The sequence below is a fragment of the Grus americana genome, chromosome 12 (assembly GCF_028858705.1).
Source record: "Grus americana isolate bGruAme1 chromosome 12, bGruAme1.mat, whole genome shotgun sequence".
NCBI classification, from domain to species: Eukaryota; Metazoa; Chordata; class Aves; order Gruiformes; family Gruidae; genus Grus; species Grus americana.
The window spans coordinates 23,672,961-23,695,948 of NC_072863.1; the positions used below are offsets into that span (position 1 = coordinate 23,672,961).

Here is a 22,988-nt window from a genome sequence, read left to right on the forward strand (position 1 = left end):
TGCGGAGCTGAAGGCAGAAATCAGCACTGTCCCAGTCCTGAGAACAGCAGGACCCAAAAAGGCCAGAGCTAAACATAGGAAACCTACTTTTCAGCTGTCGCCGCCAACAGCGGGGCTGGATGCCTGCTCCCGGCTGATACCCTCGTCCCGTCACGTGGCTCCAGGATCTGGGGCTCTAGGGAGCCCGTCATGGCTTGCAAGGCTTGCACGCAAGAATGTGGCAGCCCATGACACGTGCCCGTTGTGGATCAGGGGCGAGGAGCTGATGGCCAAGGAGTAGCAGGGCTGGTGTGGAGAAGCCCTTCCCATGGCAAGCGTGCCGGCCGTCAGGCTGCCCCGAGCCCCGGGCAGCAGCTCCCGGGGTTGCTGGAGGGGTCGCGGGCCAGCGGCCACAGCCGAAGGGCAGGAGGAGCCTGCAGGAGCCAGCGACCTGTACCCCGGGCTCCTTCCAGGAGAAGGGAGGTGATGCAACCTGCTGAAAATAGCAGCAGCCCCGAAACGCTCCAGGACCGTCTGCCTGGCCTGCAGCCACGCTCCGGAGCCGGCAAGCGCCGTGCCCAGGCTGGCAGGGCACAGGCCGCCGGAGCCGGGCAGGACCCCCGGGCCTTGGGCACCGCGGAGGGACGGAGCCATGGGGGGCTGGAGGGGCGGGAAGGGGTGCAGCGCTGGGCGCAGACAGGGGGACGTGTCCTACCCACTGTGCCCACGGGATGGCAGCAGCCACCCGCGGCTCCTGCTGGGCACACACCCCACACGCCGCCCCACAGTGCCCGGTGTGGGGCACAGCTCTGCCCGGGGCCGCATCCCGCTCCCCAGCTTATGGGGGATGTTTTCCAGCCGGAGGGATGGAGGAGAAGAAACCTCAGCGCCTTCTTGCTCCCGTGGGCCCTGGCAGCAGTGGGGTCACGCAGGAACCTCTTCACCAGCAGTGGGGTCACCCAGGGACCCCCTCGCCAGCCCCACTGCCAGGTCGTGCCAATGCTGCTGGCACACCCCGCGCAGGGCAAGGCTCTGCTTCTGTTCCCTGCCACGGTGCTCAGCCCCTCAGCAACCACTGGAAGGGGTGAGGAAGCACCTCGAAAACAGTCCTCAGCATCCACCAGTGCCACAGAGAGAGGGGACACCCCTGGGTCGCCCCTCCTTCGGGGGTTCGCCTCGTTCCAGCATCATCCCAGGGCTGCCAGTCACCCCCGTCCCGCGCCTGGACCCCCTGCTAGTGCCACCTCCGCTGGCAGGGCCGAATCCTGGCCCGTCCCCAGGACTGCTGTATCGAGACAAAATGAGAAGCGCTGCCCGGAGATCTCCTTGGCCACTTTTACAGCTGTTTATCTGTGGTAGACGTTTTCTTGTGCCTTCCTTGGTTACTAATGGACTGGAAAGCACTTCATCCTCATGTGATGCGAATGCATCTTCCTCCTCCTTGCCAAATAGGGAACAGAAATGTTTATTGAACACTTCTGCCTTTTCTTCAGCAGCATTAGCCGCCCTATTAACATCTCATGTGAGCGCTGCTCTGCCGCCAGGATCTCTGCTGTCCTGGTGCTTTTGGTGGTTTTGCCCTGCCGGATTTTGACCTGGTTTATCTCTTCTTATCAATTCTGTGCACTTCAGACCCGCTCCTGTCCTCCGATTGCTCCTTTCTGCAACTACCTCTATCAATCCATTTGCAATTCCTCCGTACAGACTTCCTCCTGCAGCCTTCACTTCCCCTCCTGCCCGTGGTGGGCTTTTAAAAGCCTGCCCGCTCCTTCCCTCGGGCAGCTCTCTCGGATCCTTGGCCAACCCTTCTTCAGCAGCTCCCGGTTGTTTTGTCCAGATGTTTTCCTCTCCGAAGGGGTGAGGGATCTCCCGGCTGGCTCGCAGGGTTCATTGACTGACAGTGATGGCAGCCCAGCCCAGCTTCCGCCCCACACGCCGTCCGCCCTCTCTCACCCTGTTTCTGCGTGTGCTCCTTAGCTGCGACCTTGGCACCCTCCCATTCCTCATCCCAGGTGTCACAGCCCAGCCATCCCCACATCTCTGCCGGTTTTGTCCTGTACCCCAGCACCATCAGGGCAGCACAACATCACCAGCCCACAGAGATAAGTGCATCTCACTGGCGGGAGAGATGCTCCCTCTGGGATGCAGAAGTGCCAGGGAAGTCACTTTCCCCCCTCTGCAGAAATTTCCTTTTCCCCTTGTGTACCCCCAGAGCCCCCAGCACACTGTGGGCAAATCAAAACTTCTCCCCACGTCCTCGGCCACCCTGGCTCTATGGGCTCGTGTTCCACCTGCGCCTTTTCTTGGCTCTGGGTTAGCGGCTCCCAGCCACAGTGGTGGTGCCAGGTCACTCCAGGCTCCGCTGCCATCCCGGCATCTTCTTTCCCTTTTCCCTCTTTTCTGCCTCTGCTCCGGAGCCACGTGGGCTTTTGCGTGGCCCTGCCGAAGCCCCGAGGGTTGATGCGGTGGCCACGCTCCAGCCTCCCCGAGCCCCTCTGCTCCCTCCCCAGGAGGCACAGCGCGGGGCAGGGGGTTCCCTCCGGGGAAGGGAGCGCCGTGGCCGCTTTCTGCCCCTTGCCACCCTCTCCCGGGCCACCCCGAGCCGCCAGGTCGGGGGGCCGCGCACCCCCAGAGGTCCCGCTGCTGGCTCAGTGCTGCCCGGGGAGCGGGGGGGGGGGGGACGGACGACACACACAGAAAGCGCCTCGGGGACCCACGCGTGGGGTGTGCCGGGCTGCGGGGGGCAGGACCGGCGAGGGGGCGGGTGCCCGGGGGCGGGGGGGGGGGGGGCGGTGGCGGCGGCGGGGCGGGGTGCGGCGGCGGGCGGCCCGTGCGCCCGGGGCCGCCGTTACCAATCAGCGCGGCGGAGCCGGGGCGGGCGGCGGAGCCGGGGCGGGCGGCCGGGCGGGGCGGGCGGCGGAGCCGGGCCGGGCGGGCGGCGGTGCGCGGCGCTCGGCAGCCGGGCGCGTCCTGCCGCCGCTCGCCCTCCGCGGCCCCGGGAGCGGCCCCGGTTGCGCCGCCGTGGCAACGCGCGGGGGGATCCCGGGATGTCCTCGTCGCCCGCGGAGGAGTGCCGGTCGCCCGTGGGGCTGGACTGCTGCAGCTGCTGCCTGGACTTGGCCAACCGGAGCGGACTGGAGGAGGGGGCTGGGGGCGAGAACAACAACCTGGGCAGCCCCACCGTCAGCAGCTTCCGGCAGCTGCAGGAGCAGCTGGTCCGCAAGAACCTCAACACCGACAAGCTGAGCTCCATCATGCGCCAGGACTCGCTGGAGCCCGTCGTGCGGGACCCCTGCTACCTCTTCAACCAGGGCATCTGCAACAGGAACATCGACCAGACTCTGCTCTCCATCCTTCTGCTCTTCCACAGGTGGGTGTCACCGGCGGATGCCAAGGGGCTGCCCATACGCTGGATGCCCCTGGAGCCGGACTAGGGCTGACTGTGCGCTCGGGCGCTGGCAGTATGGGGGCAAGATGTGGGGCCTGCAGCCCCCCAGGCTGGCAGGGGCAGGGGGACCCATATGACCCTGGACCCGGGTAAGGGGGCAGCACTGAGGGTTTCTAGGTGGGGCGAAGGATGAGCAGCCACGTGTGGCAGGGAGCCCAGTCCACCCGCCATGGGTGGTGCGAGCCCAGTCCCTGGGCGCGGGTCCGGGTGGCTCTGCCCCACGATGGCCAGCGGTGCCCCTCCGTTAGTGCCCTGTGCCTGTCCAGGCAGTGACGACAGCCTCCAGCTGTATGTCTTGGCCCCTAGAATCTGTGTTCATCTCCCTGGCTACATCTTATCCACACAGACATCGCCTACAGGGGCACGGACAGTGTCCAGCGTCAAACGGGCATCGTCCTCTTAGTCCTGCATGGAGAGGGGCAGCTTGTCACTTGAGAAACAGCCGTGCTGCCTAGAAAGCCACCTTTAGAGTTAGTGAGAAACTGGATAGGGAGCCCAAGAGTCCTGCTGCCAGGTCCTGCTCTTTCAGCAGCTTCCCTGTCTCTCCCTGGCATAAATTGAGTGGAGACATATTTGGCCTGGGTGGTATTTCCCATCCCTGGAAAGTGACTCTGCCCCTGACCGAGCTGCTCCCTCTCGGCCCAGGGCAGGCTGCTCAGGGACGGGGCCGCCGGTGCACAAGCAGCGGGACGTGCTCGGGGCTGGTCTCATCCGCTTACCAAGGCTGGGGAAGGTGGGGGTGAGGGGTCCGTCCCTGCTCCCCTGCTCCGGCATTGCGGGCAGAGGAGACCTCGCTGCCACCCTGCGGTCTCCAGCCCTGACGAGGGGGACCCCAGGGGCGGGGAGGGGACAGAGCTGTCTCAGGTCCTGCACTGGTGCCTCCGGCCACCCTGGAGGGATGGTGAGACAACGGGAGCAGCCTGTGCTGCGGGCTGGCAGGCCCGGGGCTCTCCAGCTCGGCCTTGGGAAAGCCGAGCTGGACCAGGGGGTGCCGCAGGGAGCCGCAGCGTGGTAGCACCCAGAGCTGCCTGTGGCTTCAGCAGGTGGGAGACATCCTCCCTCCCAGGGCTGAGGGGACGTGTGGCCCATCAGCGCGTATGTGACAGGCATCTGCGTGACCGGCAGGGCAGGCAGCGGCTCTGGGGCTCGATCCTCTGCCATAGGTGGGGTAGCGTGCAGGTGCGGTGCGCGGCAGCACCCACGCGTTTGCAGACACCTCGCCATCACCTCCCCTCCCTGCATGCACATGCACCTGTAGGTGTGCTCCTGGTCTGTGCACAGGCGTGCAAGCCACCCTTCACGCCCCTCGCCTGGCGCGGGGAGGCGGGTGGGCTCACACGTGGCTGCCCCACGCGTGCGAGCCACCCAGGCGGTGCGTGCACGCCTCCTCACCCCAGCCAGCGTCTCACGCTGAACAGGCTGCTCCTTCTGAGCCATCCTCGGCGGAGACGCTCTTCCTGCACTTACATAACGCTGAGCTGCCGCTCAGGTGGGAAAGGAGGAGCCGGGACGCCCGCCAAGGCACCCAGCACCCGGCACGGGCTCCCGGCTGCACAGCAAGTAGCGAACCCGCCCAGCCGGGAGGAAAACAGGAGCAAGAGATTTCCCTTCACTCCGGGAGGCTGCAGCCAGTTGGCATCGTGGGCAGAGAGGGGAAGCGAGACACCGTCCCCAGCGCAGGCTGCTGGGGCTGGGTGTCAGAGCCAAGCATCCGGGCTGCTTGCCCGGGGAAGGCGGTGACAGTGCCTGCGAGCGGGAGGCAGGCGATGTGGGCACGGCTTGCTGCTTTCCAACCAGTCCCTGCTGGAGCAGGACCCACGGTGCTCCTGGCAAGCATTGGTCCGCTCTGCTGAGGTAGGGAGCAAGCGGAGGTGCCAGGGGACTGGGGTTTCTCCCCACCTGTGCCCCTCAGTGCCCCTCACTGCAGTGCCCAAGCCTGTCCTCCATGCCCCGGTGTGCGTTGTGTCCCGAGAGGCTCCGGGCATTCCTGTTTGTGACGGGCTGTGCCGTAGCGTGGTGCGAAGCTGTGGTGTCCCTCCATCACACCCTGCTGCCAGCCTGGTCTGGAGACTGCTTGGGTGATTCCCCCCCCGCCCGTGGGTGGCACAGCGTGTGGGAGCTGGGGGGCACGGCCCCGGGCACTGGAGGCAGGTGTGCCCACACCTGTGTTTGCTGCTGTTTTGCTCCAGCCTGAACTTTCTCCTCCTGGGGAATGAGCCAAGATACCCAAGAGGTGATAGCATACAAAGCAGGGGATTGTGGGTGCCAGAGGAACACCCCGATAACAGGCCCGATAAGGGCACCCTTGCTGCTGGCACCGGGGAACCCGAGCACATTTGTGCCCCTTGTTTTACCTGATGTGCTCCTACACTGGCACAGGAGGAGAGGGAGGTCACGTGGATGCACACGCTTGTGCATAGCTGAAGTCCAGCATGGCACGGGAGGACCAAGCAGCTGCATCTGGAGTCTAAGTCTGGCTGTGGGGATGCTGGAGACAGTTCAGCCCATGCTGGATCGAGCCCTGGGCTCTGCAAATCAGGCTCACATCAGTGCTGAGGGTCTCGGACAGCTTACATCCAGCATTTCCAGCCTTTTCTCTGGGGGTTGCCCTCTGGCTGGGTGGTCCCTGCCAGGCTCTCCATGCTCTTTGCTTGCTGCAGGGATGCTGTGACGGCTGCATGAGGTAGGGATGCTCTGGACCGATGGCCTACAGGCCTGTTGCTCCTGCAGGAAACCCTCCTGCCCAGGGAGTGCGTGGGATCCTGTTGAAAAAGGGCTTCTCCCCTCCGTGCCCTCACATGGGTCATCGTGAGCTGCTCTCCAAGGAGACCCGGGCAGTGCCAAGGGGCCAAGCTTGCACGGAAACACCAGGTAGAGGGAGGCCAGCTACCGCTATGCTGGCTGGGTTTCTCATCTCCTCCCCCCAGATGCCGGCACTGTGGGCAGAAAGCTCTCCGCCATCCCTCCGCAATGCCAACGTTACCCTGAGATTGCTCATCCAAGACCCAGGCGTGAGCCCGACCAAGCGTGGGCCGGGGAGAACAGCCCCATGACTGCATGGCACTTTTCCCAGGGCTGCGGGGAGCCGGTGGCTGGGAGGGGGTCAGTGCTGCGGGGGGAGAGCAGCACCCTCCCGGGTGCGTACTGGCGTGTGATTCGAGCAGGGCCCCGCCTGGCTCTGGGGTGGGGAGAGGAGATATGTGCCAACCTGCTCGCCCACATCGACCAGCCTGTACCAGCTCTCCTTGCCCAGCCTCCCCTGAACAGGGTCTGGCAGCCTGGCCAGCCTGTGCCCCGTCCCGCTCCGGGCAGCAAGGGGACATCTCTGCCCAGCTGGACCCTCTCTGGGCACTGCGGGACCTGCTGCTCCACCGAACGGGGTGGGCAATGACCCACCCTTTGGTCTGTGCTGTGAAAGGGGCTGGGGACCACCTTCCCCCGGATCCTGGGCAAGCCAAGGGAATTGCAGGGAGGCAGGGGAGCGCTGTGCTGCACCGAGAGGCTGGGGGAAGGATGAATCGGGGCGAGAGAAGCTGGGCAGCACCGCCTTTCCCACCATAAGGTCAGGCCGGCGAGCAAGAGCTGCCCAGGCAGTGGTGCCAGGGTGGCATCTGTGGCATGGCACCACTTGTTCCCGTCTGTCGGGTGTCACTTTGCAGCAACGATGCAGGAGGAGGAGACGGAGCCAGGGCATGAAGGGCATCCTGGGGCGGCGGGGCCGGGGAGCACATTCCTGCTGGCCGAGTGGGCTGGAGCAACAAGGAGGCATTGACGGGGAGAGGGGCCGCGCGCGGGAGCACGTGTGAGTGTGAGAGAGGTGTGGGTGTGAGACCGGAGAGCTGTCCCGCCGGCCGTTCTGCCCTCCCCAGCCCCGCGGGGCAGGTCTGCCTGGGGAGGGGGCTGGGAGAGCCCCCCTTCCCGCTCAGGACTGGTGCCCCGGGTACTTGTTTGCTTTGCTCTCGTGGGACAGAGCTGCACGTGGCGTGACCCGTGTCTTGTAGCGTGGTATGCCGAGCCCTGCAGACTGCCGAGATGCCGGGGAGCTTTTGCTATAGCAGCAAGAGCCTCGGCTCCGGGGAGTAGCTGACCTTGGCGTGCCCAAATCCTCCCACTGCCTGGAAGATGCCAGGCAGCCAGTCTGCTGTGCCCGCCTTGGTTTCCACTGTGGGCATCCTGCCACCCTGGGACCCCCACCCCGTGACCCAGCAGGCTTCGGAGTGATGTCCCTTGCAGGCCAGGCTTGGCCGTGGCACACCGCGCTTGGCTCGGCGCAGCTCAGCAGGGCTGACGGCGGCACGCGCCGCACCGTGCGCCGTGCCCGTCCCTGCCTGCTTCTGCGAGACCCAGCTCCCTCCAGCAAGGAGATTCCCCAATGTGCCCTGGAGCACGGGAGAGTCCTGCTCAGCACCTCCAAGCCCTCAGGATGAAACCATTTGCCCCTGTCCACGTGGCTATGGCCAAGGGGGCCCGGCACAGCTGAGCTGAAGTCCAGTGATGCCAATGCCAGCTGCACAGAAACCCATCACCTTGGCCTCCTGCGGATGCTCAGGTGCTGCCTGTCTGCCAGGGCATGCGCCCAGCTCCGAGCAGGCAGGGTGTAGGTGTCCCAAGGGCAGGCAGGGACGGGCAGCGTGGCCCCATGGGCAAAATGCTGGCCAGGATTTATTTCAAGCTCTGAACTTTAGGTGTGGAAGAGGTTGGAGCTGGAGCAGGCTACAGGGGTCTGCCCCAGTCCCAGCATCATGCCCCTCCTTCCCTGGGGACATGTGGCCCGATCCTGGATGGTGCTGAGGATGGTACCGCCGAGCTCGGCTGTGAGTTGGGGTTGGCACACAGGGGAAGCCTTTCACGGCCTGGCAGGCATCTCAGCTCCCACCAGGCACGCCGCACGGCCATGGGCAATGCCTTTGCGGGCACATCGTGCCCCTGGTTTGCTCTTCTGTGCTGGGACCCGATGGCACCTCCCCAGCCGCCTCCCAGCGCAGAGAGGGTTAAAGCCGACCCTGTAGCTTGGGGGAGCACCGTGACCTGTGTGGGACTGAGGGGTCCAGGGCACTTGTCGGCAGAGCCTGGCAGCTGCACGTGCGCACAGGGTGCGTGTGTATATGCACCATAACGTGGCTACCAAGGGGAGAGAGGGTCCGGGCAGATCCTGCCCTGGGAAAGCGACTGAGACCCTGTTTGCAGAGGGCAGAGGATACCCTGCGGTGTGTGGCCAGGGGGGTGAGGGCTGGAGAGGTGTCAAAGGCTGCGACCTGTCCCAAAGCCGTGCTTTGCCAATGAGCTCCAGGTTATATTTATCCAGGTGCCACACATTGCTGGCTTCGGGACAGGAGTTTGTCATCCTCCGTCTGTGTCCTTAGAGAGAGGTGTATACATATATTTGAGGGGGTTTTGCTGCAGAATGACTCTGGTGGCAGAGCAGAAGCCCTGGGCCCCTTCCTGCCCTGCTGATGCCCTGGCCCCGGGGTTAGGGTGTCATCCTGTCCTCGCCACCCCACGCCTGCGACTCCCCTGGGGATGGCAGCCCTGCCCTGGTGGGCGGCGGGGTGGCCGATGCCACAGGGCGGGACAAGACATCCCCATGGCCTCGAGTGAAACCGTCCTGGTGATCCCCCCGTGGCACGGAGCAGGACTGCTCCGGGTGGTCTGGAGGCAGGGGACGGTCTCAGGTTGTCCCCAAGGGTTGGCACGAGCCAGGTGACGGCTGGCAGCCAAGGCTGGGCACACGGAGAGCCACAGCAGCGCCGCAGGTACGTGTCCTGCCAGCAGCTTATTGTCTTTCATGTTTTTATTGTTCTGAAATGTCAGCAAGGGAAGGGTTTTAACGAAGCGTCCCCAGTTTGAAATGCCCGGGATTCTTTGCAAAGGCCAGGCGGGGTATTAATAACCGGCTCTGCTGAAACTGTGCAGCCCCAACGCGCGTCCTTGCCTGACCTCCCGTGGGGCGGCTGGCTCACGCGCCGGCGGAGTTCGGCTCCTCTCCCACTCCTGACCCTCACCGGGTTGTGTCTGGCCAGGCTTCGCACCCCCCGCTGGGTCCAGCCGGCCGGCCCCCGGGAAGGGGTGCTGAGGGGCTGCCGGGGCTCCCCCCGAGCATCAGGCCAGGCAGGAGAGCGCAAAGTTCGGGCACCCTTGAAAGGGGAAGGTGAGGGATTCAAGGGTTTCCTCGAGCATGGGTTAATCTGGGCTGGAAGAACAGCTTTTTGGTTGCACGGGGTGCCGACGCGCTGCTCTCTCGCAGCTTCCCAGCCGCTGTCCTCTCATTATATAACGAGCTGCCTTCCAATTAGCGAGCAGGGCACTCCCGCACACCGCAGGGCAGCAGCTGCCAGCGCTGAGCGTGGCTCCGGAGCGCCCGCTCCTGCCTGCAGAGTTGCCTGGGATTTCTTTCGGCGGCTGCCGGAGGCCCTGCCTCGGGGTTCCTCTCTTGGGCTGGGGATCTCCGGAAAAGCCGGCTCTGCGCCAGCGAGGGGCTCAGGGAGGGCAGAGCCCAGGCTGGCAGCCCCCTGCCCGCCGTGCGCTCTGGGGTCCGGGGCACTGCGTGGCCCTGGTGCTGCAGGGGGTCCCTTCAGCATCACAGACACCTCCGCTCTGTCCCCGGTTCCCCGAAACCGGACTGGAGAAGGGGAGCCAGGACCTAGGGATGATCCAGCTGGGACTGTCCGAGATGATACAGTGGGCTACGAAACGAGGTCAGACCTGAAGTTCGCAGCCTGGGCTGGCAGGAGACCTGCGGGGCAGGGCATGGCTAACCAAGGGAGGTGATAACATGGAGTTCAGTTACGGGACTCCACCCCACAGGGCCCGTGGGTGTGAAATGCTTGCTCTGCGGACAGATTTGTGGATGAAAACTCTGCTGAGGGTTCAGTCCGCCCATCCTCCCTGGGGCTGGGCATCCCTGACCTGCGGGAGGGGCAGGGAGCATGGCCAGGGGCTGGCTGTGCTTCCCCCCCCGCCCCCCCGCAGCCAGGCATGACGCTCGTGGGAACGCCACGGGGTTTTTTGCCAGGCTGCGCCATACCTGGCACCTTCCCCCCGCAGCGTGCTGTGGTTGTGTGACCCTGCACGGGCCAGGCGGGAGCAGGGCAGCAGCGGGGCGGCGAGGTTTGCTGCACGGCCCCCGGCAGGGCGCACGCTGGGGCGACCCGAGCTGCGCAGGCAGCAGCGTGGGGCTGGTGTCGACAAACGCAGGCAAGGCGGGAGGTTGGGTCCAGGGCTGGTGATAAGCAGATCAGCCCCTTTTTCCTCTTCCCCTCCTACCCCAGCATGCCTGGGGAAGTGATGGCTTTGGGGGCTTCCTGCGTACAGCATCGCGGGGAAGGCTCTGCGGGAGCCGGGCCATCTCTGACCTCCCGTCCTCACGCTGCTGCTGGGGGGCAGCTGCTACTGGGGCGCACCGGGTAGGGGGCACGGGAGGAAAAAGAGGGGCTGGTGACAAAGTTAGAGAAAGAAAAATTGCAGCTCTCAGCAGGCCGGCTCCAGGGTGTGCGCTCACACGCCAGAAAAAACAGAACTGGGAGTACAGCCAAGTACCTTTATCAGAGGAAGCAGGCAGCCCAACAGCTGGACACGGGAGCCTGCCAGGGCTCCCTGCTCCCGCCCCACGCTGCCTCCAGCCCAACAGGTTGGAGGAGTCCCCACGCCGCAATCCGTGCCCGTGCCCCGCTGCCCGGGGGGGGGGGGTTAGCCATGTCCCCTGCCCACGGCTCCCGGCACTCTGCAGGTCCCCGCTGCCCACGGGAGCTCGCTCTGCCTCCGTCAGTGGTGAAGGGAGGGCAGGACAGGTTCCCCATCGGCCTTCCCCAATTGCAAACCCTCCCTGGGCTTCCCCAGCGTTGCAAAGGCCGTGACCGCCCTGCGCAGCTCACCCGTTGCTCTGATGTCCCCTAGCCCTGGGACTGGGACTAGGTCTAGCCAGGCCAGCAGCACTGGCTGTGCAGGCAGGGGCTTGCGTACCTGCCCGGGCACTTACAGATACACCCAGGAGGGCTTGCCCTCTGCTCTGGGGCAGCACATGCCCCGGGCTGAGGGATTAATGAGTCCTCCAAAGCTCTGCTGGGCATGAACCAGGTCCCCATGTCACAGGGCTCCCGGTTGCATGGGGCTGCCACGGGTCCCACGCAGCCCCTGGAAGGCCCCGGCTGAGCCAGGGGTAGTGCCAAGTCTGCAGTAAACAGCTCGGCCAGGACGTCTTCAGGATGAGGAAACCAAGAGCTGGCCAACGGGTGTGCTCCGGCAGCCCACAGCTCTGGCCCCGCAGCCCTTGGGACTGGCACAGCAGCCCCACGCCAGCGCTGCAGGGCGGGCAGGCGCGGTTTGGGACACTGGGAGCGGGACTGCCGACTGGGACAGCGACGGCACAGCTGCCTGCTTGCCCGTGGGCAGCCCCCTGGCGCTACCTCTCCCTCCCCAGCACCAGGATGTGGGGCAAGACTTGGGGCTCCTCAGCCCTGTCCCACGCCCAGCCCTTCCCACCATGGGCTCCCACAAGACCCAGCCATCACCGATGTCCCTGGCCACCCCTCCTTCTGGCGCTGGCATCCCCAGTTCCCTTGGCCGGCACAGCCATGGCTGCAGGATATCAGGCTGTGAAAGGCAGAGTTTTCTTAGCTGTGTGTTTGCAAGCAGTGGCTTTTCCTCTCCCCCTCTGCTCTGACCCTTTGAGCTGGAGATCTGGCTCTGCAGAGCAGCCTGGGCAGCTTTGGCTCTGAGCCTTTCCCGTTTTGCTCTCCAGTGTCTCCGAGGCCAGGCAATAAACATTTCCCACGCCTCAGACCCTCTGAAGGGCCTTCCTCCCATTGAACTGAGTCCTTGGGAGAGAGCAAGGCAGGAGCACTGCCTCAGAGCAGCGAGAACGGCCTGGAGCTGGGGGAGAGCAGAGGCTGAGGAGCCGGGACTGCTCCTGCAGCACTGGCCGTTCCTCCAGCTCCCACCAGCAGCTGACAGGGCAAGGGCATCCTTTGGCGTGCGGCACCGCAGTGCCTGGCACAGGTTCAATGCACGAGGCTCAGTGCACTAGCAATCTCGTCCCTGGGGCCATGGGGACGGGGCCATGTCCCCTGACCCACAACAGAGTGCAGGCGTGGGGTGCCAGGAGGCAAGAGAGATGATCCCATCACCCTGCTCCCTGTCGTCCCTGGCTCCAGCCAGGCTCAGCCCTGCGGGGGCTGCAGCCCAGGTGCTTCCGCGCCTCCGCGTCCTGTTGCAGAGGAGGAGGTGGTCACTAAATGTCACCCTGGCGATTGGGGCTGGCATCTCCCAGGCTGGGGCACAGGCTGGCTGTGGGCTGGCTGGAGGGTTGCTAGCAGCTTTGGGGTACCCTCCAGGGCCATTGCTGGGGGTGACACCAGCAAATGGCGGGTTTCACCACCCTCTCCTAGCTGCTCAGTGACAGCCACCAGGTTTTTTTCCCCTCAGAGAGCGCAACAATTAGTGTCACAATTACACCGTATCGTGGCTGCTGTTATTGTTCCCAAAATAACCACAGGCACGAGCCGGAGCCCTGCCTGACGAACCTCCCATAGCTGCACACGAGGCAAGAGCTGCCACGCTGCTGCCCCAGGGATGTAGCTCGCGCCGCTGGCCCCTCTCGCCCAGCCTGCTCCAAAGTGCCCGTCACCACGGCCACTGGTGCCATAGGGTAGCAGCGAGTCCGCGGCCCCCTGCTCTGTAGGAAGAGCAAGGAGGGACATCGCCCACCCTGCTCTGCTGCTGCCAGGCCCTGAAGGAGCAGGAGCAGGGTGGTGGGAGAGGAAGCGGATCCCAGCAGCCCTGCTGGAGTGGGGCCAGCAGCCCGGCAAGGCTGTCTGCTGGGGCCACGGGGGGCTGGGAAAGGTCCCCCCACCGCTCAGGGCACAGCTGGAGCCCCACGCAGGACTCTGCTGCTGTGGGAGGTGTTTGGACAGCCCGCAGGGGCTCCCATGCAGATCCCTGGGGAAAGCCGAGCACAACCCGGGGGGTCCGGCAAAGAGCTGTGAGCTGCTGCTCCCCCCCCCGAGTTGTGCTGCAGTGGGGCCGCCCCATGGGCTGGGGGGTGTCTCCCCCCTGCACAAGGGGACAGCTGGGCTGCCCCCCCTCCGCGCCGCCGACGCCGTGTGCGCGTGCACGGGTGTGCATCTGCGTCAGCTGTGAGTCAGGGCAACGCGTGCACGTGCAGGGGGAGGTATCTGCAGTTCACAGGCAGGATGCATCGGCACGCATGCGGGATGGGTGGGCATGCACAAGTGCGTGTGCATGCACATGCGTGCAGGATGCATGAGTGTGCGCGTGTATGAAGGGTGCGCACTTGTGTGCAGAGTGCATGCCCATGTGGGCTAGAAAATGCCCATGTGCATGCAAGGGGTGTGGGCGTGCCCGCGCGTGCAGGGCACGCCTGTGTGTCTGCAAGCAGGACTGGCACGTGTGCGCGTGAATGTATGGGTTGCAAAGCGTGACCGTGTTTGTGTGCACCCAGCCACATGTCCAGGGTGCCTGCAGCAGAAGCCACATCCCCCAAGTGGGTGTGCGGGTGAGGGGCTGCAGGGAGGTGGGCTGCATCCCTGTTGAGGCTGTGCCAGGAGGAGGAGGCAGCCCTGGTGCCCAGCATGACCTGCCCCGGGGCCGGGCAGGCTGCCCTGGGATTCCTCATTAATTAACTGCCGGGAAGGAAAGAGAAAGCAGAGCCTTTTGCACTTCCATCCCTAAAAAGCATCCCTCCCCTGGGGGTCTCATGGAGGAGGGCAGCATCCTTCACAGGCGGGGAGCCGGTGCCCCAAGCAGTGATGGCCATGGTCAGGGCTGTGCAGGGCTGGGAAAGACCCCAGGAGGGGGAGCAGGGAAGTCAGCGACTTACTTCTGTTTATTTTTGCAATAGTCCCAGCTCCATGGGAAAAATATTGGAGGTGACAGAGCTGAAGCGATTTCCTCACGAAGCGCTATGCTGCTGCGCTTCCCCGCTTTGCTCCAGCAGCCGCAGAAATCGCCAGCTTTGCCCCAGCCCTCGGTACTCCAGCGCTGTGTGGGGAAGGGGCTGGGCAGGGTCCAGGACCCCTGAGCTGTGGGGCAGGAGCCACAAGCCAGGCTCTGGTCTGTCCATCCTGGAGCCCTTGGGGTCCCTGGCACTAATGATTTAGGGCTTTCCTTTGGGAAGGGGGCTGGCCCAGGTCTAGGGGTGCTGTAGCACAGGAGATGGGGAAACCGAGGCACAGCTGCCAGGGCTAGGGGCAGGCTGGGGTCTGCCTACCCTATCTCCCTGCTGCTGCCCACCTCTCTGCAGGAGACAGGAGGTGGCACAACCAGTGACGCGCCCAGCCATGGGAGAGAAAATGTCTCTCCCCTTCTTCCCTGCCCTCTCCGCAGCGAGACGGACACCTTCCCTGAGCTGTGATGGGAAATCGAGTCACAGGACCCCCGGGGTGGGTGGCCTGGGCTTGTCCTGGCCGAGGGGACAGAGCTGTGCCCCGTGTCCCAGGGGCTGCCAGCCTGCCCACCACCAGCCACCCTGGGGACAAGCGCACACAGAGCGCCTTTCATCTGCCCGTGGAGGGGGGCAGCTGCCCGCTCCCCGCTCAGCACCCGCACGGCTCAGGGTGGCACGCTGGCCCGCCGGCCCCTGAAAGGGCTGATTGAGCATGGCTGAGGTCATCCACCCGGCGTGTTTACGCCGTGCCCAGGGCCCCAGGATGCAGCCGGCACCCAGGCTGTCCCTGCCACCCGGCAGGCCGGGGGGACGTGGCTGCAGGCAGAGCTGGCATCGCTGCTGGAGCGCTGGGCTGCTGCCGGGGAGCAGAGGGGCTGGAGTGGGGTCGCAGGTGCCAGCATGGCCTTCCAGCCGCCGTACTCCCCGAGCCTCTTCAGGAGGAGGGACTGGTGAGTAGGGCCTGGCCGCGGGCAGGGCGGGGGGACACGCGCCAGCCCCGGGGCTTGGGGGGGGAACAAGCCCCCGCCAGCTCTCTGCAGTACCAGCCCCCCTGCTCAGCCCCTGCCCAGCGGCTTTGCACGGGCCAGGCTGGTGCTGGCACGGGGGGATGTGCATCATCCCCCCCGCAGACAGAGGGGCAAACAGGTCCCACACGTGCCCAGTGGGGAGAAGCACCCCTCCCATGCGCAATCCCCCCACCAGGGAGGAGAAGATGCTTTCTCGCATCCCCGCATCAAACCTGTGTGTCTCAGGGCACCTGCGTGTGCCCGGCCGCGGTTCGTGGGTAGCACAGTGTCCCATGCAGGGTGCCCGTGCCCTTCGCTGTTTGGGACAGCGTGGTCCGCATCCTGCCCTGGGAGGTGGGGGTGCGATTTTCTGCGGAGCAAGCTGGCAGAGCCTTGCTCTAAGCAGCAGCCACGCTGCACCGTGCCTCAGTTTCCCTTTCTGATGGGGAAATACCCTTCCACCCACCCTCAGCCCTTTCCCCAAGGAAGGAGCATGGCAGCACACCCGCCAGTTGGGACTCCTTGGGCTGCTCCCCGTGCTGGCACCCACCAGCCGGGTGCCGGGCACCTTCAGCACGCCCTGGATCACAGGATTTGGGGTCCTCTGCAGCACCTCTGGGGTGCACGTGCCGCTGCCAGCACTAATGCTTTCTCGGACGCTGCACCATGGCACAGGCTGTCTCGCAGGGTCTCGTTCAGCATCAGCGCCTGCCCTGGCTTGTGAAGGATGAGCACCGGGTCAGTGGCAGCGGGCAGCGGTGGGGCGACCGCCCGGGGTGCTGAGCAAAGTCCCTCCGGGTCCAGGTCCAGAGGGCAGAGATAAGCGCTGGGGCTGGCAGGGCAGCCCAGGGAGGGCGGCCGAGCTCACGGGGAGCATCACCCGCGGTGGGCAATGCCACCCCCCAGCCCCCCCCCCCGTGTTGCTCCATGTGCAAGTCGCTCCGCTGGTGCAGGGGGGGCCTTGGCGTGACGCGGCGCTTGCACACGTGTGTGCACACGCGGGGACGTCGCTCCGTGCAAACACAGCGCAGACCCGGCCCCCGGCTGTGCATCCCCCCAGCATCTCCCCAGCCCCACGGGGCGCCCCGATCTCCCTCCGCGCGCAGCTCGGGGGGCGGCCCCGGCCCCGGCCCCGGCCCCGGCCCCGCTGCAGTGCCGGCCCTGGCCGCGGGGCGGCGGCCCCCCCCGGCGGAGCGCGGCCCCGGTGCGGTGCGGTGCAGGGTTATGCAAGGGCGGGGCGGGGCCGGCGGCTGGCCCGGGGCTTGTTTTGCACCCCGGGGATTGTTTTGCAGGCCGGTTTTGTTTTTCGCTCCCGTTTTTGTTTTGCGCTCCAGGTCTTGTTTTGCGCGCCCGTGTTGTTTTTCCACTCCCGTTTCTGTTTTGCGCTCCCGGTTTTGTTTGGCACGGCCATAGCTGCCCCCTTCGCCATCCCCCCCACTTGCACCCCGGCGGGGTCCTGCAGGGGTGCACACCCCAAATGCAAAGTGGGTTTCCTCCTTTTCCCAGCCTCCCAAGCAGGTCCCCCCACAGCTGAACCCCCATCCCGGGGGGATGCGGGGAGCACAGGAAGGGGGTGCTGAGGCGTGTGGGCTGCGGAGGAATGTGGGGTGGAGGGATGGGTGCCGGGGGGTGCCATGGACGGATAGGGTGCCAGGACTCCGGTGGCAGAAGCCGAGGGGTGCAGGAGTGGGTGTACAGATTAGGGGTGCAGACTCGCGAGGACGCAGTGCCGGGAGGCGGGGGCCCTGCACTGGGAGAGGGCCGCGCTGTGCTGGGGTGCAACTGGGAGGTGCAGGGGTGCCGTGCGGCGGCAGGGTGCTGTGCAAGGGTGCAGCACCGGGGTAGAGGTGCCACGGCACGGGGGCGGCACCGGCCGTGGGGCGGTGGGCGGGCGCGGCGCCGCTGGCACCACCCACGGGGCGGACACCGGCGATATAAGCGGGGGCGGTGAGGGGGGGTCCCGCAGTGCGTCCTGCTGCTGCTCCTCTGCTCGCGTCGCTCTCCGCAGCCATAGCCATGAGCACCGGCATGTACCAGTCCCCCATGGAGGTGGCTGTCTACCAGCTCCACAACTTCTCCATCTCCTTTTTCTCCTCCCTGCTCGGGGGGGACGTGGTCTCCGTGAAGCTCGACAACAGGTACGGGCAGCCCCGGTACCGGCCGCGGTTCGTCTCGCTGCTTCTCGCCGTGGCCCTGGGTGGGCTGGCGTATTGCTGCAGGGGGGGTCCGGGTGCGTTGTGGCTCGGCGGGCGGCGGGACCGGCATCGATTGATTCGCAGTGAAGGGGAAAGCCCCGGCGCACTGAAGCCTGCGGTGGGGGAGCGTCCCGGTACACGGATCCTCGGGGAAGGGGGGTGCTTGGGGGCTTGCCGCTAACGCTCTGCCTCTGCTCTCTTCCAGCGCCTCCGGAGCCAGCGTGGTGGCCATCGACAACAAGATCGAGCAGGCAATGGTAAGCTGCAGTGGCCCTCCCCGGGCACCTTGCTCTGTGACCCCCCCCCTCTCCGGGTGCTCTTGTTTGGGGGGATCCCCGCTCCCCGGGTGGGTGCTCTACCCAGAGTGGGGGGGTCTCTGCTCCCCAGCCTGTTGCCGGGAGAGCAGCTCCTTTGTCTGTGTGCTGCAGCTGGCTGAGCTCATTGGCTCCGGCAGCACCGCAGTGCGCAGGGAGCCCGCTGAGGGGGGGACCTGGGAAGGACCCTCTGGGGATTGGGGGTGACCAGGTCAGGTCCCATGGGTGATAGGGAACTGCAGCCTGCCAGACCCCTGGGGAGGTGTGAGGAGCTGGAGAGTGCCTCCAGAGGCAGCAAGACCTGGGAGATGGGGGACCCGAGGGATGCTGTGGGTGCTGGCCTGGGGGGAGCTACATGGGGCGAGCACCAAGCCCTGCCCTGGGTGTCAAGGGTGGGAAGGGACAGTCTTTGGGAAAAGCCTTTGTGGCACTTGGCGAGTGGCTGGGGGCAGAGCTTTGCAGGGCCGGGTGGGAGCAACCCCCAGGGCATAACACTGGAGTGATCCGGTCTCTTTGGCCTTTTGCAGGATCTTGTGAAAAATCACCTGATGTATGCAGTGCGGGAGGAGGTGGAGGTCCTGAAAGAGCAAATCAAAGAACTGTTGGAGAAAAACTCCCAGCTGGAGCGTGAAAACAGCCTCCTGAAGACCCTTGCCAGCCCTGAGCAGCTGGAAAAGTTCCAGTCCCGGCTTCCCACGGAGGTCCTGTGCCCAGAGGAGCAGAGCCCCGGGGCGGCTGCCCCGGCCCAGCACTCAGGGGGCTCTGCGGTGTAAGGTGGCTCTGTCCTCGGGGTGGGCAGAGCCACAGAACTCTTTCTACTTAATCTCCTGCAAAATCGTTTCCGCCTTCATCTCAGACGAAGGACTGCCAGACCCCGGTGCTGAGCCGTGCCCCTCCTGGGCAACCCTGGCCAGCCAGCAGAGCCAGTGGCTGTCTCCTGCACGAGGATGCTCTTCTGCGAGGGAGACGCGGGCAGCTGACCCCTCCCCATCCAACCACCCGCCGTGTGCCAGGAGTAGATCTGTGGCCTGCCTGTCCTGGGCTCTGCTGAAACCTGGGCATCCACAACACCCTGGCAGTGCCAGGCAACCTTTGGCACTTTAATGGGAATCCACGGTTGGAAGGAGTGCACGCCGAGTCCCGTGCCTTTGCTGCACTGTGCAGGGGGGGGGTCTCCTTCTGGCAAGGCCTGACGTTGGAGGAAGACCGTTGTTTAGTGAGCGATGCAGATTTGTCCTGCTAGCCACCCAGGAGCGTGCTGGAACCCACATCTGACTCTGAGCAGCACTGGTGGTAGCAGTTGCGGTGTAGTGCATGGCTGTACACACATCAGTGTGGGGATTACAAGGAAAAAAGCTTGTTTTATTAGTTTGGGCATCTTCTGTAGCCGTATATATGTATAAACACACGCATGAGCGGTGCCCACGAGGCTCTAGGCCAGCTGTGCCCATCTCTGTACAGCTGGGGGATTCAAGGCAAGACTGGAATGGCGAGTGGCTGTAACTGGGTGGCCAGCGCTGCGAGTGGCCCAAAGGAGGGATGGATTCACCCCTCTCCGGCATCCACCGCAACGGAGCCATGCAGCAGCGCTGGGAGGATCTGGACTGACCACTGGGCAGAGCCACGACAGGGGCTGCGCTCCAGCCCGCTGGGTTGGGGGGAGCCAGCCCATGCTTCTGGGCTCCCCACCTTTCCCAGCCAGCTCTCTGGGAAGTGACGGGACGTCTCTCTTGACGTCGGAAGCGGTGACACAGTTGTGTAAATCTAGGTAGAAATGGCAATAAACTCTACTTTTTATATAAATGTGTACCCCTAGCTGTGTGTCTGTGGTGGGGAAGGGGGAGGTGTTGGGGGGGGTGGAACGTGGGTTGCTGGGGAAGGGCCTGGAGCTTGCTGGGATGAGACTGGTGAGGATCGTGTGCTGCAAACCCAGTGGGGGCTGGGCTGGTGCTGCTCCCCACCTTTGAGGGGGATGTCGGTACCCTCTAAACTGCCCTGGTTGAGCTAAGATGGGATTTTGGAGATGTGAGCAGACACCCCCTTCCCAGGGGGCTCTGTGTGTGGAAGGGAAAGGTGCCCTGAACCTACAGGTCTTTGTCCTCTCTGTCATGCCTGTCACCAGGGGTGTGTGCAGGGCAGGCTGGAAGGAGGCTCTTCCCAGGCTGTGTGGAGCTTTATGCACCCCAGCTCTGCTCTTCCTCCTGTGACTTTTGTTCTGTTGCTTCTCATGGATACCACTGATTTATTTTTTTTTTCTTTTTTGAACCATCTTGAAACATGGTGTGATGGTCAGCTGGATTGGGGCTGAGGGTGTCCCAACCCTGTCCTAGGATACAGCCAGCCGTGGATTCAACCCCATAGGGTAGGTGGGAGAGGGGGAAAAAAAAAACCCCAAACCAACCCCTCCATCTTTGGGGATGCTGAGTGGCTATGACCAGAGCCCCAGGCTGGCAGCATGCTTGAAGCTAGGTGCAGTGTCCTCCCCTGAGGTTTTATACCCTGGACACAACTCCTTGGCCAGCTGGAGACATCCCCAGCCCAGTGAAGGGGGCCGGCAGTGCCCCAGGCCCGGGGTAGCCGGTATGTGGCCATACTCTGTGCTGCCCACAGCACTGCTTTGCACTGCTTTCGGTCTCCGCTGCAGTCAGCGCGACTCAGCCCCAGCCCGGTGTGAGTCACAGCAGAGCCAGGGAGCTGACGATGGTTGGTTCCCTGGAAACGCCGGGTAAACAGCAAAACACAGGCCACAAGGGCTTGAAACCGTTACGGGGTGCCTGTCCCCTTCCTGTCCTGTCTGTCCCGGGGCTGGTACCCAATTGCAGCCTTGCGCAGGCAGCCCTGCAGACTCTTTAGCGCAAGGGCTCAGCATGCACACGCGTGTGCCTTGAGTGTGCGAGTACCGTGTGTGATTGCTTCCCCTGCTGGGTGCATGCGTGTGCACACAGGTTCAGGCACCCCCATACCATGTATACACACATCCTTTGCACATACAGGCACTGCAGCAAGCTGGGGGGCACGCACGCAGCACACCCCCAGTGCTGCCAGTCTCTTGGGTGGCACAGTTTCTCCAGGAAGGGCTCTCCCCCAGGGCACTGGATGCCAGCAGCTTGCGCTGGCCATTTCACTGTAGTGGGTGTTAGGGGTGCTCCTGGGCTCCCAGCTGCTGGGAAATTGTCCAGCAATTTCTGCACCTCTCCGGCTGGGGAAGGTTTGGGCTGCAGTGATGAGCTCTGTACTCCATCTGGCCTTGCTGCACCCCACACCCCGGCTGCATTCGAGAGATGCGATGATGGGGTTTGGAGGCTGGAGCCCTGTTTGCCACCTCTCCCCCTCATCCTCTGTCCCCTCCCCACGGCCCTGGGATTCCCCACAGCCCTCACACGAGGGACTGACAGGCACCGACACCCAGGCAGATCCCGCTCATTGCAACCACTCTGCAAAACCCACCCTCCCCAAACCACTTGCCTCAGATGAGCCTTCCTCCCACGGGTGGGCAGAGCCCGTTCCTGTCCCCACAGCGTGGTGTGACACAGAACCAGCCAATGGCACAGGGCAGCCCCACCAGAAACCCCTCCCTGCGGCCTGCACACGCCACGGCAGAGCTGAGCCCAGCCCCGGTGGGGTCCCCCGGGAGCAGCACCCAAGGAGATGCACCCTTGGCTGAGCAGTGGCCAAGGGAAAGCAGCTGCCAACCCCAGCCCCCTGGGGTGCACAGGGCCGGCTCCCCAGCTCCTGCCGCATCTACCAACACCCCTACATCACTGAAGACACCCTATGCCCTTTCCCAGACCCTCTGGTTATGGAAAAGGCTTGGAAATACCCTTCCCAGGCTGCCAGCTCCTTCTGGACACGACGTCCCCTCGCGCTGTGCCACAGGCCCCGAAGGAAGCGGTACACGTTGTGCGGCACCCGAAATGAGATAAGGGCCCCTCCCTTCCCGCTGCGCGCTCTGGCTCTCTGCCCCCGCCAGCGCCTGGGCTCCAGAGCGTTATCCCCTGCTGTAGTGAGGGTGCCGGGTACCACGGCACCCCAGCCCTCTCCGTCAGCCCCCCCAGCAAGGATGCACCTTGCGGGAAGAGGCAAACCATGGGCAGCAGCCGGAGGGGAAGTGGAGCCAGGCTGGGAGCTGACGGCCCCCTCTGACCTGAGCTCCCCCAAGTTCCCAGGGTCGAGTCATGCTCCGACGTCCCTACGGCGGGGACGCGGGTGACCGCACCAGCCCGGGAAGCGGGGGGGTTAACGCTGCACCGTGGCCACCGCGGGTTGCCCTCGCTTCCTGCTGCTCAGCGGCGCCGCAGGGGTTAACGCCGGCAGCAGGAAGCGTCTCGGGAACGGCTGATTTGTGAGAAAAACCGAGACGCTGCTGCTGCGCAGAGCGGTGCCTGCCCGGCCCCCCGGCCCCCCCCCCCGCACCCCGGCATCCCCGACCTGCACGGGGGGTGCAAATGTGGCACTGGGAGGAGGGGGGACTGTGCACCCAGCCCTTCCCCCTTGTCCTTGGGCGCGTGGGGGGTGGGGGAGGGGGCGAGATGAGGCTGGGGATGGGGGGTGATGGGGATGGAGAAGGGGGTGGGGATGGAATGAGATGGAGGTGGAAGGGGGAGGGGGAGAGAAAGGGAGATGGGGTGAGGATGCACCCCTCTTCTCCCACCCTGCTGGGGCAGGCTGAGCTTCCAGGGCTCCGTCCAGCCAGGAGCCTGGCTCAGCTCAGCGCCACGATGGACAAAAGGGGCTGGGGGACTTTTTGTTGCAGAAAGGGGGAGCGCACACGTAGCCGATGCTCAGCGCAGCACGCGCAGGGCAAGCAGCTGCCTGGGGGGACATTCAGAACAGCATGGGGAGAGCAGAAGGGTTTGGAGGTCCACCCAAGGGTCAAGTGTATGTGGGGAGACACTCCCCAACTCTGCATGTTCCTGCTCTCTCCCCGCTGCACCCCGCTGGGCTCTGCATGCTGGGAGCCCACCTGGGCTGACTCAGCTGCAGCCAAAGCAGTCGGCCTTGTGCAAGCGTCCCTCCCTGCTCCTCGAACGCCATGTCCCAGCCCGGCCCAGCCCCGCGGGAGCCTCACAGATAAATGTGTGGCTGGGATTTTCCACGTGGTCCTCAGAGCCCAGTTTCCCCTGTGGATCCAGACCAGCTTGAACC

The 22,988-nt window shown here is 64.9% G+C and overlaps 1 protein-coding gene across 2 annotated transcripts; it reads left to right on the forward strand.

Annotated features, from left to right (window-relative positions):
* The first annotated feature begins 2,832 nt into the window (after positions 1–2,832).
* On the forward strand, positions 2,833–19,646 carry TSC22D3 (TSC22 domain family member 3). Of its 2 annotated transcripts, none has more exons than XM_054838969.1 (3): positions 2,833–3,349; positions 17,735–17,786; positions 18,371–19,646. In XM_054838969.1, the coding sequence occupies exons 1-3, from the start codon at positions 3,027–3,029 to the stop codon at positions 18,614–18,616; spliced, it is 621 nt and encodes a 206-aa protein (XP_054694944.1). In that variant the 5' UTR covers positions 2,833–3,026; the 3' UTR covers positions 18,617–19,646. The 2 variants fall into 2 exon arrangements, with proteins under 2 accessions (XP_054694944.1, XP_054694945.1); XM_054838970.1 differs by lacking the exon at positions 2,833–3,349 and adding an exon at positions 17,152–17,472.
* The last annotated feature ends 3,342 nt before the right edge of the window (positions 19,647–22,988 follow it).

Bases quoted from the DNA above. Each gene is read 5' to 3' on its own strand.
- TSC22D3 (XM_054838969.1), top strand. From the start codon at position 3,027: ATGTCCTCGTCGCCCGCGGAGGAGTGCCGGTCGCCCGTGGGGCTGGAC. The intron at 3,350-17,734 runs GTGGGTGTCACC...GCTCTCTTCCAG, and splicing joins ATCCTTCTGCTCTTCCACAG to CGCCTCCGGAGCCAGCGTGG. The intron at 17,787-18,370 runs GTAAGCTGCAGT...GGCCTTTTGCAG, and splicing joins ACAAGATCGAGCAGGCAATG to GATCTTGTGAAAAATCACCT.